This window comes from Lingula anatina, chromosome 2 (genome assembly GCF_051362555.1).
Source record: "Lingula anatina isolate TDL-2025a chromosome 2, LinAna3.0, whole genome shotgun sequence".
Classification (NCBI taxonomy): Eukaryota; Metazoa; Brachiopoda; class Lingulata; order Lingulida; family Lingulidae; genus Lingula; species Lingula anatina.
In genome coordinates, this window is record NC_141768.1 from 8,863,672 (window position 1) to 8,881,363 (window position 17,692).

At 35.9% G+C, this 17,692-nt stretch overlaps 1 protein-coding gene across 2 annotated transcripts in view; it reads right to left on the reverse strand.

The window, feature by feature from the left end:
* LOC106168344 (uncharacterized) overlaps positions 1-17,692 on the reverse strand; it is a 41,879-nt gene extending 24,187 nt beyond the window's left edge. The window contains exons 1-4 of one of the 2 annotated variants that reach the window (XM_087005265.1): positions 17,538-17,692; positions 13,541-13,704; positions 12,457-13,066; positions 6,331-7,242 (exon numbers count right to left, since the gene is read on the reverse strand). In XM_087005265.1, the coding sequence (XP_086861391.1) occupies positions 6,331-7,242; positions 12,457-12,523 (979 nt within the window). In that variant the 5' untranslated portion in view covers positions 12,524-13,066; positions 13,541-13,704; positions 17,538-17,692. The remainder of the gene's footprint in view (positions 1-6,330; positions 7,243-12,456; positions 13,067-13,540; positions 13,705-17,537) is intronic. The other variant, XM_087005266.1, reaches the window with a different exon arrangement.

Genomic DNA, 17,692 nt, shown 5'->3' on the forward strand with positions numbered 1-17,692 from the left:
CAACAAGGCCATTACAGATAAATATCAGTAGCAAAACCATTAAAAATACCAGGAACTAATAAGTAAAATATTGACAAATATCCTCTTACTGGCATTATGAAAAATAAAATTGGATAAAACATAATGTTTGTCTTTTAATTATTTTGATTAGTTTAACTTTAATAACTTTACCAATACAGCCCATATTTGAACTGCATTTTAGTGACATGAAATGCTCCAGTGTTTCATGATAATAATCAATACAGTTATCCATTTATTGCATTTACATTTGAAAAGTGCATGGCAATGACGACAATAGATTCAGATGATAGTTTCATGTTCAGTCAAACTTTGTCTGTACATAATATGCAATCTAAGAGCATTTAACACAGGCATCTTAAATACATCTTTCAAGACATTAACTAGAGGATCAGAGAGGCGATACCGCCTCCGAATATTGTACCACCAGCTGGAGTAAGCACATTCGTATAGCCCCCCCCACAAAAAAAGGGACACCACCACCAGTCTTGTGCTTGACAAGCTGTAAAAATTGCAATCAACAAGAATTCTCAAAATATGCAAAAAATATATATAACTAAAATGGTACAATCAAAGTTCAATTCATGATGAAAAGTAGGTCAAAGGTCAATTTCAAGGTCACACTTAGATTGCCAGTATATGACTTCCTATTCAAATTCAACAGTAACTATGGGCGTATCTTTGCCAGTTTTGGAGATAAAAGGGAACCAAAATTTGCAAAGTTAAGTTCATGGTAAAAAGTAGGTCAAAGGTCAATTTTAAGGTCACAGTAAATTGCCTCTAATGACTACATATTCAAGTTCAATAGTAACTATGGACCTATCTCTGCTAGTTTTGGAGATAAAAGGGAACAAAATTTACAAAATTCAATTCATGATGAAAAATAGGTCACAGGTCAATTTTAAGGTCACAGTAAATTGCCAGTATATGACTTCCTATTCAAGTTCAATAGTAACTATGGGCATATCTCTGCCAGTTTTGAAAATAAAAGCATTAAAAAGTTGCAAAGTTCAGTTCATGGTGTAAAGTAGGTCAAAGGTCAATTTCAAGGTCAGAGTAAGATTACAAATATATGACTTCCTATTCAAGTTCAATAGTAACTATGGATCTATCTCTGCCAGGTTTGGAGTTAAAAGGGAAAGAAATTAGCAAAGTTCAGTTCATGGTAAGGTTAAAAGTGGGTCAAAGGTCAATTTTAAGGTCACAGTAAATTGCCTCTAATGACTACATATTTAAGTTCAATAGTAACTATGGACCTATCTCTGCCAGTTTTGGAGATAGAAGGGAACCAAAATTTGCAAAGTTCAATTCATGATGAAAAATAGGTCAAAGGTCAATTCCTATTCAAGTACAATAGGAACTATGGACCTATCTCTGCCAGTTTTGGAGATAGAAGGGAACAAAATTTGCAAAGTTCAATTCATGATGAAAAGTAGGTCAAAGGTCAATTTCAAGGTCACATTAAGATTGCCAGTATATGACTTCCTATTCAAGTTCAATTATAACTATGGACTTATCTCTGCCAGTTTTGGAGATAAAAGGGAACCAAAATTTGCAAAGTTCAATTCATGATGAAAAGTAGGTCAAAGGTCAATTTCAAGGTCACATTAAGATTGCCAGTATATGACTTCCTATTCAAGGTCAATAGTAACTATGGACCTATCTCTGCCAGTTTTGGAGATAAAAGGGAACCAAAATTTGCAAAGTTCAGTTCATGATGAAAAGTAGGTCAAAGGTCAATTTTAAGGTCACAGTAAATTGCCTCTAATGACTTTCTATTCAAATTTAATAGTAACTATGGGCGTTTCTTTGCCAGTTTTGAAAGTGTAAGCAATCAAAAAGGTGCAAAGTTTAGTTTATGGTGTAAAGTAGGTCAAAGGTCAATTTCAAGGTCAGAGTAAGATTGCCAGTATAGGACTTCCTATTCGAGTTCAATAGTAACTATGGACCTAGCTCTGCCAGTTTTGGAGATAAAAGGGTATCAAAATTTGCAAAGTTCAATTCATGATGAAAAGTAGGTCAAAAGGTCAATTTTAAGGTCACATTAAGATTGCCAGTATATGACTTCCTATTCCACTTCAATAGTAACTATGGACCTATCTCTGCCAGTTTTGGAGATAAAAGGGAACCAAAATTTGCAAAGTTCAATTCATGATGAAAAGTAGGTCAAAGGTCAATTTTAAGGTCACAGTAAATTGCCAGTATATGACTTCCTATTCAACTTCAATAGTAACTATGGACCTATCTCTGCCAGTTTTAGAGATATAAGGGACTAAATGTTATAATTTTGGAGTTACAATAATGTGCAGGGATCTCCCAGGGTTCCTTTTTGCGCCATTGGCGCGCACAGATTTGTAATGACGCACTTTTTCAATAGCAGTGCGTCCCAAGGGTGCATCAAAAATAAATAAATTTAAAAAAAGGAGTTTGTTTGTTCAACATATTTTAAACTGTTAAAATTGTGTATTTTTAAACCCACCAAAATTTTACTAAACTTGGAACAAGTGTCAGTCGGGAAAACCGAACTTCAAAGTTCTAGTCTTACGTCAACTGCGTGCGTTCTCTGCATGGAGAGTACCTTCTCTGGGTAGAGAGTACACCGGAAGTTCAGAGATGCCCGCGCCAAAAGTAAAGCAGCCGAAGCTTTCGTTTTTTTGGCATACGAGTAATGTACCAGATAGCGGACATACTAGTGGTAAAGTACCAGATAGGGAGCCTCCACTAACTTCCGTTAAGAAGTTTCAGCAAAGTTGGCTGCAGAGATTCCCGTGGCTGCGCTTCGACAAGGAAAAGTCAACCACGTGGTGTGCACCATGCAAAAAGGCGGGCAAACGTAATACCATGGCCCTGGGGGTATCGTCCAACCTTCTCACCAGTACGCTCACCCGCCACGTTGGAATGACCAACCATGTATGCGCTATCCAGTAACTTAAATAAATTTACTCTGGTTCGAATTCAATTAAAAAATGAGTGATTTTAACTTAAAAGTGTTTCCACGTGTGCAGCCTACTTAGAGATGTACGCACTCGTACAGGGAGTTGAAATTATTTTGAGTTTCTTGTGCATTTGGCCTTGAGCAAGGTACTACGTTTTTGGTGGGATAAGCAGTCAATTAACCATATAATTATGTCTTCCATTTCTATTTGTGTTGTTTTGAATACAATTTGGTACTAGTAGTTTATTGCCAAGTTAATGTACTGTATGATGTAGAAATCATTATGCAAAGTAATGGGATTGCATTTTAGTCATTTTAGTTTGAGTATCACTGATTGTTATTATGGACAAAATGATTAGTGAATTTTTAAGTGTCTAAATATATATATATATATATATATATATATATATATATATATCAGAGTTGGAAATAACCGCCCGTCCCAACGTCCTTGACGGTCTAATTTCATGGAGGACGGGTAAAATTAATTTGGAGACCGTCCTGTGGTCGGGCCGCACTTTGAAGTCGTCAGTAGATCTGAGCGTGAAACATCGCGTCTTTCTTGATTTTGAGATTCACACATTTACTTATATATAAGTGTTTACAATATAAATCACATGAGCATTCCGAATATAGGAAAATAGGTCAATGATACGTCATTACATCGAGTACTTCCGACTTTTACCGCGGGAAAATTTCACTGCGATAAACCAATAAGTCACGTGAACATTCCAAATATAGGGATATAGGTCAGTGATATGTCATTAAATGACTTACTCTCGACTTTTGTCGCGGGAAGATTCGCTGCAATAAGCCAATCAAATGCAAGGTAACATCGGTAATATGATAAAGAAGACAATATGGTGAGCTAATGTAGCGTAAATTCACGATGCCTTAAATTTTTGCATCCTTTAACGAAGGGTCCATTTTTATATTTCTTCCTTGACAAAAGCGGGCCATAAATGGGTATAAACGGATATAAAATTTGACGGTTTTCGTTACATATCAGCCAACTAAACTCTGCTTTCCAACTTGGAACAATCGTCCGCTGCCTCTTATTTTGGTCGTAGTCTTTACGGACCTCCGTCGCTGGTCGCTTTTCATGATTTTTTTCAGGAAGACCAAGAAACTTTCGTTGCATGTCGGTGCTTCTAAAGACGTAGAAGTTCAAATGTACGCTACATTAGTTTGCCACATTGTCTTCTTTATCATATTACCAATGTCACCACTCATTTGTAACCCATTTAAGTCAGGTAAAATATGCAGTAAATTTATTGGAGAAAGATTTTTATTAAATACTGAAAAAAAATTTTGTATAGTACTAGTTAAAATGCCTTATGATGAAGGAAATCCAAACGTATGCTTTTTTTTCACACTTGCTGATACAGCAGAGTGTGAACGTGGGTTTTCCCAGTTGAAAATAATCAAGAATCAATATAAGAACAAGTTGAAAGCATAATCTATGATTCTGCTACTGTCAATCCAGCTACATTCAAGCACAATTCAAGAACTTGTCCCCAAACCAGCAATAACTCAGTGGAGCACTGGGGCAAGAAGGCCAACTTTCATGGAAAGATGCAAGCCCAAATCTGCTGTTGACCACTTTGAGGAGATTATTGTTGATGTGGAGAAGGGTAAAAGGGAGGGCACCAGCGTTCAGGTGCCAAGTGAGCAACCATCAAAATCTATTGACTCGGGCTACGAGTCGGATTTTCAGATATGGAAGAGAGGGATGATAATGACTACAGTGAATCTGGTGGAGATTATTAAGGGAATTTATTTAGCAAAAATCTCATGAGTAAATGCAGTTTTTTTTTTTCAATTAAAGGGATAATAACTCTTCAAATGAGATCTATATTTCACAATAAAAACATTGTGAATAACTCATAGAAATATAATATATTCTGTTTTACCACAAAAATGGCAATTATAGCTATTATTCTGATATCTGAGCTTGTCTTTAGACCACGTGACCTCCATTGATGGCTATACTCTGTTAAAATCTCTTAAGAGATTTTAACAAAAAACCAAACTTTAAAGAAAAAAACCAGGGACAAACTTTGAATGTAAACATGGATTCATTAATCATTGGTAAGTATGGGAAAATTGGTGTTTACTCCAGGAAAATTCATTTTTTGGCCGAAACGAAGAATTATTATCCCTTTAACATTTTGAAGATTCAAACAGAATGACTTGATCTTTGGTCAAGTGAGGTTTTCATATACCAGGACAGGCACTGTGACTTGCAGTTGACATTCATCAATTTTATTCACCAAACTGATACTGTTTTACTTGCAAGCTGCTACTGCTTACCATGCCAATGATTTGATAGTTCAGTTTTGAATTTTAATGCTCCTTTCATGAAAATTTGCAGTGATGTAGATACTTCAGTTAAATTAAAATACTTGTTCTTCAGTACTGACTGTATTGACTGTGGTGCATTTTGTTTCTGTCAAATGGTTTTGCTATAATTTTGTTTTAATAGATATTTGGCAAGGTGCATATATATATATTTATTTTATTTTATTTTATTATTATTATTATTATTATTATTATTATTTTTTTTTTTTTTTTTTTTTTTTTTTTTTTTTTTTTTGCAATCCATGATGTATGGGTGGGGGGACAGACCATAACTGAATATAAAAATAAATTTGATTCTTTGGTATCAAGACAGCACTGGTATTATGAGTTTTATTTATGAAGTTTGAAAGAAAACAACATTCAAAAATGTCTTGAATTATTAAATTTAGTCATACATGCACTGTATTATCATAATTCTCTCGATTTTATGAGGACAGGTTGGTTTATGGTAGGACAGGTAACTTTCAAGAGTAAGCTGTCCTGCTGTCTGGTTGAATTTTAGGAGGAGTTTCCAACCCTGTATATATATATATATATATATATATATATTATGTAATTGACAAAGTAAGTACGCAGCATTACTGAATTGCAATGCTTATTTTAACAGGTACCAAAGGAACAGGTGTACATGAACACAGCAACTACCAAAGCCCTGAATACGCAAGAGAAGGCCATCATGACAGCGATGAAAGCAGTGTTTGCAATGGCCAAGGAGTGTATTCCACTTTCTAAGTACAGTTCTTCAATGAACTTTCTCCAAGCAGTAGAAGTTCCAGATACAGGTCAGCTGAAGTGCAGCAGTGCAGTCTCATACTGCTGCAGTTACTGCAACTGACATACTTGATGTTTTATCTTGTTTAATTGATGAAAACATTACACAACAGATTCACCAGTCATTGCTGTCTTATGTGATGAAAGTGTAGATATTTTAGTTCCCCATAAATTGGTAATCCACTAACTTTAGCCCCCAAAACCATGTGTAAAACCATGTGTAAAAAAAAACAAATGCTACTTACCTTTAAAGACTTCTCCAAAGCCACCACTTCCAAGAGAATTTTCGCTGCAGTATTCCTTCATCTTTTCAACACTCATGTACTCAAGCACTGTCCCACTATCCCAACTGTCTTCTGCTACAGGTGGGCTGGGCATAGAATCCTGTGCTTGCTCTGGGAACTTAAGGCTACTCTCATCTTCAGGGTGGCTAACTAACAGCATATGATGTTGTCCATCACCCCTTTCCAAGGGAGTGCATGCAGGATGTGTATCAACATCGTCTACTTTTGGACTAATGGACAATTTGGCCATTATGTGCTCCAGACCTAAACTGTCGATAAGTCTCAAATAATCTTCAGAGAACTCTTTATGCATTTTGGACTTAATATCATTTCTGTGAATTTGTTCCATCAATTGCTGCAGCCTGCTGTCATCAGTTTCAGAAATGATATCTTTTTTTAACATAGCAGTGAACAACTGAAGAGGTGAATCAATGTTATCTTTTTCTTGGCCCTTAATTTCATCTAAAAGAAGGTATTTCATATTATTCAAATCATCAGAAGTCAGCATTTTAGAAACAGAGAACAAAGTAAATATATGTTTGCTAAATGGTTTGCAGTCTTTGCTTTGCAGCAGAATTCCATGGTTACTGTAAAAGTCCTTTATTTTCTTTACAAGATCCTTTCTCTCAATCTGTTCTAAGCATAGCACCAGCAGTGTGAAATGACTGCATTCAAGCAAATATCTTTTTTCCATTTCCTCAAAAAGCTTTCTAGGTTTTACAATGTCCTGGAGGACACCAGCACTAATGAAGTCTGTCATGAGAAATTTGAGTCCTTCTACATCCTTTTCTCCCAATTGTGAAGCTACATCGTTCAACAGCCATCTGTAGTCAGCTAATGATAGTGTTTTCTTATCCAAGTGGGGTTCTTCAGCTGAATAGGATAATCAACAAGGCAGCAAAGCTGTCAAATGTACAGACAAAAAACAGGAAATAACTATGCACAAAATAGGCTACTGTCAATTCTGTTGCAAAAATACATTATGTTAAATTGCAAATTCAACATCAAATTTTAATTATCCTCAACAGGTAATACCAATGTAATTAAAATATGTGACAAGTTTACACTTTGAAAATGTATAACTTCCAGAAAAAGAAGTTCCTTAGACTGCTTTTCCAACTCAGACTGCATTTTAGTCCTGTATTTCTTTTTTGAAAGTTTGGCAATCATAAGTAACATGGTTTTCCCCATAATGGTCATCATGGCAGCAGCACCCAAAATTGTGTTTTCTTCTATTCTGATGCAATATTACATAATGGTGAACAGCATAATAACTCAATTTTAATAATAAAATATACGTATCATGGATTTTCAGAAAATGTGACTAGCATGGGTCTTCAAGCCTGTGGAACTTCAAAGTCACACCTTGAAAATGCCAATATGTGAAAAATTAAATTTTCACAAAATAACTGTTTAACTGGCAGCAAGAATTACCAAACAGACTGTATTTCCTACTGAAGCTGTGTTTTAGTCCCATGTTTCTTTCCTGTAAGTTTGAGAACAGTAAATGACATGGTTTTTCTTAAATGGTCATCATGGAAGCAGTGACCAAAATAGTTTTTTTTTTTCAAATTTTGATGCAATATTACATAATGCTTAACAGCATAATGACCATCAACTTTAATAATAAAATATTAGTATTATGGATATTCAGAAAATGTGACTAGCAAAGGTCTTCAGGCCCATGGAACTTCAAAGTCACAACTTGAAAATGCCAAAATGTAAACAAGACAGCACTGTTCTGAAATGTTTTTTTTTTCCATTTTTAACAATTTTTAACATAAAACAAAATTATCAGTTTTCTGCTGTTTTTATATGATAAACTAAGAAAATTGATGAGATGGGAAAAATATCAACAGAGCAGTGTTAAATGTCCAATCTCTTCCATTCTGAGATTCTGAACATAGTGAATGATTGAATCTGACAAACTGCAATGATATGAGTTTATTTCCATTTTTGAAACTTTATTACACAATACATGATAACAAGTTTACCATCATTTTTACATAATCAACTAATAATGTTGTAAAATTGCAGGAAATGCCAAACAAACACTTTTACATATCTTATTAGTTCAATAATGAAACTGTTTACATGCCTAAGAATTAAATCTGAGGAAATGTGAAAAAACTGCATTTCTTTAAAATAATGGCCCGATTATGCTGATTTTTGAACTCAACCTGCGTTTTAGCAGGAATGACCACTCCTGTGAGTTTAATGACAATTGGCCTATCTGTTTTTCTTATATTGTGTTTACAGTGTTGCATATATGCTGAAAAGTGAAAAAAAAGCATAACTACTAAAATAGTGGCCCGATCATGCCGATTTTCGGACTTGACCTGCATTTTATGAATATTCATCAGCTCTGTAAATATACAGCCAAAAAGTAAAACTGCCTTCCACTTATCGTGTTTACAATGAAAGTGCATGGCGCCGGCGACAGCGACAGCGATGGCAACGACGACGACAACAGACACAGGTGATGGCAAAATGGACAGACACATCTGTACATATTAACTGTACTGTTTGAGAACAGTAAGTGACATGGTTTTTCTTAAATGGTCATCATGGGAGCAGTGCCCAAAATAGGTTTTTTTCAAATTTTGATGCAATATTACATAATGTTTAACAGCATAATGATCATCAATTTTTAATAATAAAATATTAGTATCATGGACAAATAGTAAACGTGACTAACAAAGGTTTTTAGGCCGATGGAACTTCAAAGTCACACCTTCAAAATGCCAAAATGTAAACAAGACTGCACTGTTCTAAAATGGGTTTATTTCCATTTTTAACACTTTTTTAACATAAAACAAAATTAATAGGTTACTGCCATTTTTATAAGATCAACTAAGAAAATTGATGAGATGTGAAAAATATCAATAGAACAGTGTTAAATGTCCAATTTCTTCCATTCTGAGATTCTGAACATAGTGAATGATTAAATCTGACAAACTGCAATGATATGAGTTTATTTCCATTTTTGACACTTTATTACACAATACACGATAACAAGTTTACCATCATTTTTACATAATCAACTAACAATGTTGTAAAGATGCAGGAAATGTCAAACAAACACTTTTACGTATCTTATTTCTTAAATAATAAGGCTATTAACATGCCTAAGAATTAAATCTGAGGAAATCTGAGGAAATGTGAAAAAACAGCATAACTTCTAAAATAATGCCCCGATTATGCTGATTTTCGAACTCAACCTGCGTTCTAGTAAGACTGACCATTCCTGTGAGTTTAATGACAATTGGGCTTACTGTTTTTCTTATATTGTGTTTACAGTGTTGCATATATGCTGAACAATGAAAAAAACGCATAACTACTAAAATGGTAGCCCGATCATGCTGATTTTCGAACTTGACCTGCGTTTTAGTAAGATTAATTATTCCTGTGAGTGTCATGACAACAGGCCTAACGGTTTTCCTTAAAATGTGTTTACAAGGTTGCATATATCCTGAAAAGTGAAAAAACAGCATAACTTTCACAATAATGGCCCGATCATGCTGATTTTCGAACTTGACCTGCGTTTTATGAATATTCATCAGCTCTGTAAATATAAAGCCAAAAAGTAAAACTGCCTTCCACTTATCGTGTTTACAAGGAAAGTGCACGGCGACGGCATCGGCATCGGCGACGGCGACGACAGACGCAGGTGATGGCAATATGTACAGACACAATTGTGTCTGTACATAAAAATGACATAGGTGTGGTGTCACATGGTAACCTACCCGACAATGTTTTAAACTTTTAACTAATTTGCTAAATTAACGATAACTTTAATTTTCCCATCACATAAAATATGAAATTATTTCAAGGACACACAATATCAAATGCTCAGATCGAATTGATTTGTTCTGAATCCCTCAAGTAATGGAAGTTAAACTGACTGCATACATTAATATCTATCAAACACTAGAGGATCAGAGAGGCGATACCGCCTCCGGATATTGTACCACCAGCTGGAGTAAGCGCAATCGTATGGAAAACCAAAAAAAAAAAAAAAAGGGACACCACCTCCAGTCTTATGCTTAACAAGCTCTATAAAATGAAATCAACAAGAGTTCTCAAAATATTAAAAAAAAAAAAAAAAGAAAAAAAACAACATAACTAAAAATGGTCCAATCATGCAGATTTTGGAATTGACCTGTATTTTCCTAACATTGATCACTCCTGTGATTTTCTAGACAATAGACCTATTGGTTTTCCTTGAAATGTGTTATCATTGTTGCATCTGTAGTATGCTGACAAAAGAGTAAACCTTGGGCAACACTATGGGCATATCTCTGCTAGTTTTGAAGATATGAGGGGCAAGAAAATATGCAAAGTTAAGTTCTTGGTGAAAAAGTAGGTCAAAGGTCAATTTCAAAGTCACAGTATATGACTTCCTATTCAAGTTCAATAGTAACCATGGGAATTTCTTTGCCAATTTTGGAGATATAAATGCCAGAAAACATGCAAGGTGCAGTTCATCATAAAAAGTAGGTCAAAGCTCAATTTCAAGTTCATAGTTAGATTGCCAGTATATGACTTCCTATTCAAGTTCAACAGTAACTTTGGGTGTATCTCTGCCAGTTTTCGAGATATAAAGGATAGAAAATTTGCAAAGTTCAGTTCATGGTGAAAATTAGGTCAAAGGTCAGTTTCAGGGTCACAGTTAGATTGCAAGTATATGACTTCCTAATCAAGTTCAATAGTAACTATGGTCGTATCTTTGCCAGTTTTGGAGATATGAAGATCAGAAAAATTGCAAAGTGCAGTTCATAATGAAAAGTAGGTCAAAGGTCAATTTCAAGGTCACAGTTAGATTGCAAGTATATGACTTCCTAATCAAGTTCAATAGTAACTATGGTCGTATCTTTGCCAGTTTTGGAGATATGAAGATCAGAAAAATTGCAAAGTGCAGTTCATAATGAAAAGTAGGTCAAAGGTCAATTTCAAGGTCACAGTTAGATTGCCAGTATATGACTTCCTGTTCAAGTTCAATAGGAACTATGGGCATATTTCTGCTAATTTTGGAGTAATTCACATTTTATTTTCACCACTGAATCTTGCGTTATACTTTTTTATATAGCGCAACGCCTAAACCATATCGAAAACAAAAACGTGGACACCACCTCCAGTATTGTGCTTGACAAGTCCTACAAATTGCAAAATTCAAAAGGTCTCTGGCATTTACGGTTCCAGAATTTGAGAGAGTTTTCAGTTTCATATCTAATGGCCGCTTCTCCCATAAAAATGCACCTATTGACCCCAAACTCTCAAAGATGAAAGGAGACCCTGATTGTAACCCCTCACCATAATATGAGAGCTTAGGTCTGTGTAGTTTCTGAAAATTGGTACAAACAAATATTTTTTTGCAGAAAAGTCCCATTTTTAGAAAATTTTGGCCCGTTTGACCTTGAAATAGAGGTCAAAAGTCAAATCTCAGGGCATATTTGGAATCTACACATATGACTTTCGGTCAGACTTCTGTAGTAATTTTTCCCATAATTCCTTCGGTTTGGGAGATATTTAGCATTGAATTTTCCAAAATTTTGACAAGGGTGCGTTTCAACGAGCGTCACGCCCAGGCCAAAGCACCGACTGAGACAAAAATACCAGGGGGTTCAAGTTGAGATTATATGTGACCTAAATCCAAGAGATGGGGACACGGGTCCTTGCGGTCTAGGAGGAGAAGCGGTAACGGTGACTTGTATCCCACGACACCCTGCGGAGCCAACGGAGCCGGCGGAGCTCACGGAGCCGGCGGAGCCGGCGGAGCCGGCGGAGCTTACGGAGCCGTACGAGACGGGTCGAGACTAAAACCATGAGTACCGCCAGCGTACACGCTGGTGGTACTAATAATGAGCTCATTTGCTTACAATATACTACTTGATAAATTTAAGGAATGTGTGCATGTGCACTTGCACGCACTTAACAAAAAGTGACAATACTTTTTCTATATAAAATAATGTTGCATTTAGTAAGCCAATGAACCTAAAAAGTTCATAAAAAGTTAATAGAACCCCATTATTGGTACCAGGTTATTGAAATCTGTACAGGGAGTATACCTTATCTATTCAAACCTACCCATAGTTTGATCAGCATCCATAGCTGGGCAAGTATCCATCATTTTTCCAGCTGGACTTTGAGCCATCCTGTTTGCTATTTTCCTGAGATCCTTCTCTTCAGCAACTGGGTTGTCTCCAAATATCTGATGAACAGCATGCACTGTTGAAATCTGTTCTGGGAGTCCCTCAGCCTTTACATCAGCTCCCAAAATAGCCAAGGGAATCAGGGTGTCATTTTCTAAATGTTCCTTCAGTAGGACCTGCCCACAGTATTTTTTCCATGCACCAAATACAGGACTTATTACTATGATAATCCATTTTGTATTTTTGCTAAGTTTAGATAATGCAGTAAAGATGTTATGGCCAGGGAGCAAATCCCTGTCCTCATAATAACCTTTCAAACTATACTTGGATTCTAAATCACAAACTAATTTCTTAACAAAAATTTCAGTTTTTCTTACTAGATTACAGTTCAGGCATTCCTTAGTTTTTCTGCAATTTTTGCCATTTTGATGATCCTGCAGAGATTCATAAATCACAGCAAAGTCAATAACAGGAACAACTTTGGGCGTTGTTCAAGAGCAGTCTCATAACTGGCCCAGCTTCTCAATTTCTGTTGATCAAGCAACCTGGAAGAAAACAGCAAATGTACTGAGCTTGTTCTAAACTTGTGATAAGTATGTTTCTGCATCTAATTTAGCATGTTAACCCTCTTATTAAGACTCACTAATTCCACAATAAATTATTTTAAATTAATAAGTAAATCAAGAAATTTTTAGTTTTAAAAAGCACAAAAATACTGAGGAATACACAAGTCAAAAAATCACATATCAAATTTTGTATCAACTTCTGGCTTAAATGTGTTCAATAATTTAGTTAAGGAGCACCCCAGCCCAGTTACATTTTACTCGAGGTGACTTACTGTTCAGTTTACCACCCTCTGACCACCAAAAGCATCTGGTCTGTTTGATAAGTTACAAAAATTGCAAGTGCATGCTACAGGGTATTCAGCAAATTTACAAACACGAGAGAGAGAGAGAGAGAGAGAGAGAGAGAGAGAGAGAGAGAGAAGGAGGGAGGGAGAAGCTCATGTAGTGTACTACCTTATTCTTCAGGTGCTCACCACACCCATTTAATTATGCCTGAAAAACTTCAGCCCCATCCAGTTGCAACTGAGCAAGAAAATGGACACAGGTATGACAACAGGAGTCAACAGCAGGTAGTAGCACACTGAAGGTGGTTCAAAGCAATGGTTCAAAAACTTGGCCTGAAATTAAATCAAAACATACTCCATTCCAAAGATCAAAATGACTAATCTGTGATTTCCATAGACATCTTATCTGATATCATCACAATTTGCACCCAAGAATTATCTGAACTCATTCAAAAACAATGACTTTATTATCAGTGACCACTTCATGTGAAAACAGATGACATAAACCACCATGAAAGGCAACGAGTATATTTTGACCAACCCACTTAAAAGCAATGCTGCATAATCCCCTATTGGATTCCCCACCTCCCTCATGCACCATCCCTTGACAGTAAGAACATCCCATTGTAATCTCAATGATTTTTACCAAATGTCAAGCTCTTTTATTTTAAATCTGGAACTTTCTCTACCTCAGAGATCGTAAAGTCTGGATAATCCTAGGACCAAAATTTAAAGTGTATTCATGCTCAGCTCTCATACTTATTGTGAGGCAAAAATCAAGTAACCAGTAAACTCGTTAGCGTATGAGAGTGCGTAATTACGCGTTGTTTTGCTGTTTTTACGCATTGGCTGGAGCCCCAGCGCGTACCAATACGCACACCTTTGGCTTTGAAGATCGGCGAAGTTGACCAGTCCGTTGACTGTTGACGGTCAGACTCATGTTGAAAATGTCATAATTGATTCCCAAGTGTCTCATTTTTTTCTTAAGATATTTGAATTACCCGATTAAAACATGCTTCTTCTTTCACTGACCCGCAGAGGATGACGTAATCTTCTCTGATTGGTCATAATATGCAAGTTTTAGGTCAAAGCACGTGTGCCTCTCTTTAGTATAAACAAGGTATGAACAACGATGAAATGATCGTTTTTTTATTCACATAATTGTTCAACATTTTAATTGAGCAACCATACGTTTAGGACCAATTTAAATCACTCGCCCAGACCAAATACTTTAGGCCAGTAACCCTTGTGACTTTTGTAGTTTTAGTCGTCAGAATAAATTTTTAGTCGCATTTGACGAGCGGGCGACCGGGAATTTCCAGCTCTGCTGATTACCAGTGATGACAAAATGACGAGAAAAAGGAAAAGCAAAGGAAAAAAACAACAGTCAATTAAAAGGTTTTGTCATGCAAGGTAGGCAAAGTTATTTACTAGAGATTTCAGAGTCCGACATACCTACTTGCGATGGTTGCGTTTCGCAACTAGTTTTATCAGCCGGGCAACTAAAATTTAGCTGGTAGTTGCCCGGAAACGCAAGTGACTTTCGGCTGTTCACTTGCCCGGAAAATTTGAAGTGTAAAATTTATTATCACAGACAAAATAGATCGTTTATTATTGGCAGTCATTTGCCGGTTGGAAACAAAGTGGTTTGCAGCAACCGGCTAGCTCCAGATTTGGCCAGCTTAGAAAACAGTTGAACTTGAAGTGCTGCGCTAACAAACATAAATAAAAATTATCTTTCAACAAACTGTGAAATAATATTTCTAGTAATTATTTACAAATTGAAAGCAAAGGTTTAATTTTTATAAACAATTTAGTAAAACTTAAAAACGACGGGTGCCTAAATGTTCCCGACTTGACCTATTTTTTGTCGGCATCAATTTTAGGGAGAAACACTAGGAAGAGTAAGAAGTATGAACATTATGATTGATTAAAATGGCTAAATACGTAAATTTTGTGTCCCTTCTCAAATAGTATACTAAAAAATGCTTGTTTGACAGAGACGGATACTAGGTGACTACTTGTCAGTGTCCAGACATTTTGGCGCCGTTCTCTATCTCTCCCTCTCCCAACTATTACAGAGCGCTTGTTTGACCTAGTTTTTTTAAAAACTTTACTAAGGAAGCAGTTAGGCCAGGAGCATTTTTAAATCTCAGTTAAGAATAGATTGTAAATTTTTGGCTATGAAGTGCAGTCGTACTTGTTGTATTTTGATTGTTTCTGTGGTAATTTAAAAGCAATGTAAAATCTCTAATAAATTACATGTTATATTCCCCCCCCCACACTGATTTTTGTTTTCAAGCCAAAAGAGGAATGTTTTCCTTTTGTTACATTTACTAGGTAGCACCAGTTACTTTTACTCTAGTCAAAGAAACACAGTATCTAGTCGTGACCTATGCGTGACCTGTCCATTTTGTTTTTGTTTTCTTTTTGTTAAATTGCAATAATAAAAGATTTTGGATAAAAGGATAGTGGGTTATTGTTATGAAAGTGAACTGTGTGATTGCATGATTATTAAGGGGCCGTAGCGATAGTCCGAAGGTTCAATAGTCCGAAGGTTCATTGGTCCGAATGTTCGCTGTAGAACCTTCGGACCAATGAACCCTTGATTAAAAAATCGATAAAAATGTTACCACTTTTCGGACCAATGAACCTTCGGACCAACGAACCTTCGGACTATCGAGACGCCCCCATTATTAATACACAAAATTACACCTTGATGAGCATTTTTTAATTTTACCCCTTCATTTTGAAAATTACCCCTTCTTTTTTTGGGCAAGGGGTACGGTACTCCCTTAGAAAAATCCTACCGAGTGCACTGAGTAACTATATGAGATAAAAATCAAGTTGGGCAACTTTTTGGGTCCACAAACGACAATAAACTCCCACATGTATAGAATGGTTGAGAAGTCAATTAATACATATACATTTGACATAATAATGTATTACAAGTTGGAAAACAGCATATACTATTCTCATATGCAGGCCTATTGGACCATAACAGGGGGAATGTAGTTGTGTCACAGGGGCCGTAGCAATAGTCCGAAGGTTCAATAGTCCGAAGGTTCATTGGTCCGAATATTCACTATAGAACCTTCGGACCAATGAACCCTTGATTAAAAAATCGATGAAAATGTTACCACTTTTCGGACCAATGAACCTTCGGACCAATGAACCTTCGGACTATCGAGACGCCCCCGTGTCACAAGCCCCAACAAGCATCTACAATCATCAATGATCCTCCACAAGAACAAAACGTTGAAAAATTAACAATTAAACAGATATTTATTATGCGATGGGTTTTGTTTGTATTTTATAATAACACTTGCTGTTATTCATTTTTTGTCTGTTATAATGATGCCATTATTGGTGAACATTAAAATATTGTTTTTGATTATTTGCTCTGTCGCCAGGGGTGCATGATTTGTCTCCTTTAAAGGAGAAAAAAGGAAAAAAAAAAAACTGAACATTATCATGGGACCAAACACCTGACTGGCCGCCCATCAGAATCGAGTTACAAAACATACATGGAATTATGTGTTTCTCTGGAAAAAGGTCATGTCTGTGTCCACATGCAAGGCAGCCCCCATCGCCCAAATATAAAAGCTTTTTTTCTGCTTTACTCTGTTTATATCTGTAGAATTAATTCAGTCACTATATGAACCTTCATAGACTTAGTATTTATTTATTAGCTGATTTCATTAATTATTTTGTGTTAAATTGTTGGTCTTCCTTCTATTCTGTGCCTGTGAACGCTTGTGATCGCTCGTCGGACACAACCGTTTTCTGTTATCCCCTTGTTATCGTTCAGTTGGCCTACATTTGACTCGTGATTGAAAATGAGGTACAGAAAAAAATTGTTAACAGTGTCACTAAAACCTGAATATGTCTAGACCTATAGCAACAACTCATTGTCTGAAGTTTAAAAGATAATATTGTGCTAATGTGACAGAAAAATTTCGTAAATATATATATACGTTTGATCTCATCAAATAAAGTTTTAAAACTTTGCATTTGGAAAACAGCGGGAGATTCATACTAAGTGTCTCAAAATGGGTCTCGCGCCGTTAAAAAAAGTTGTTTATTTTTATAGAAACAGCTTGTCAGTGGTTTGAACACTTACAATGTTACAAAATTAAACTCAAGAATAACCCTAACCGACTTACCTCTGATAACTGCATAAAAACTATCACAATTATTAGAACGCTTTCAATCGCATGTTTCATCTTGTAGAAATGGCCTCTCGTCTGTGGAGAATTTCCCATTACATCACTTCCGCTCTAATTACATCCGGGAAAAAACTAGTGGTGGGCGTAGGGTA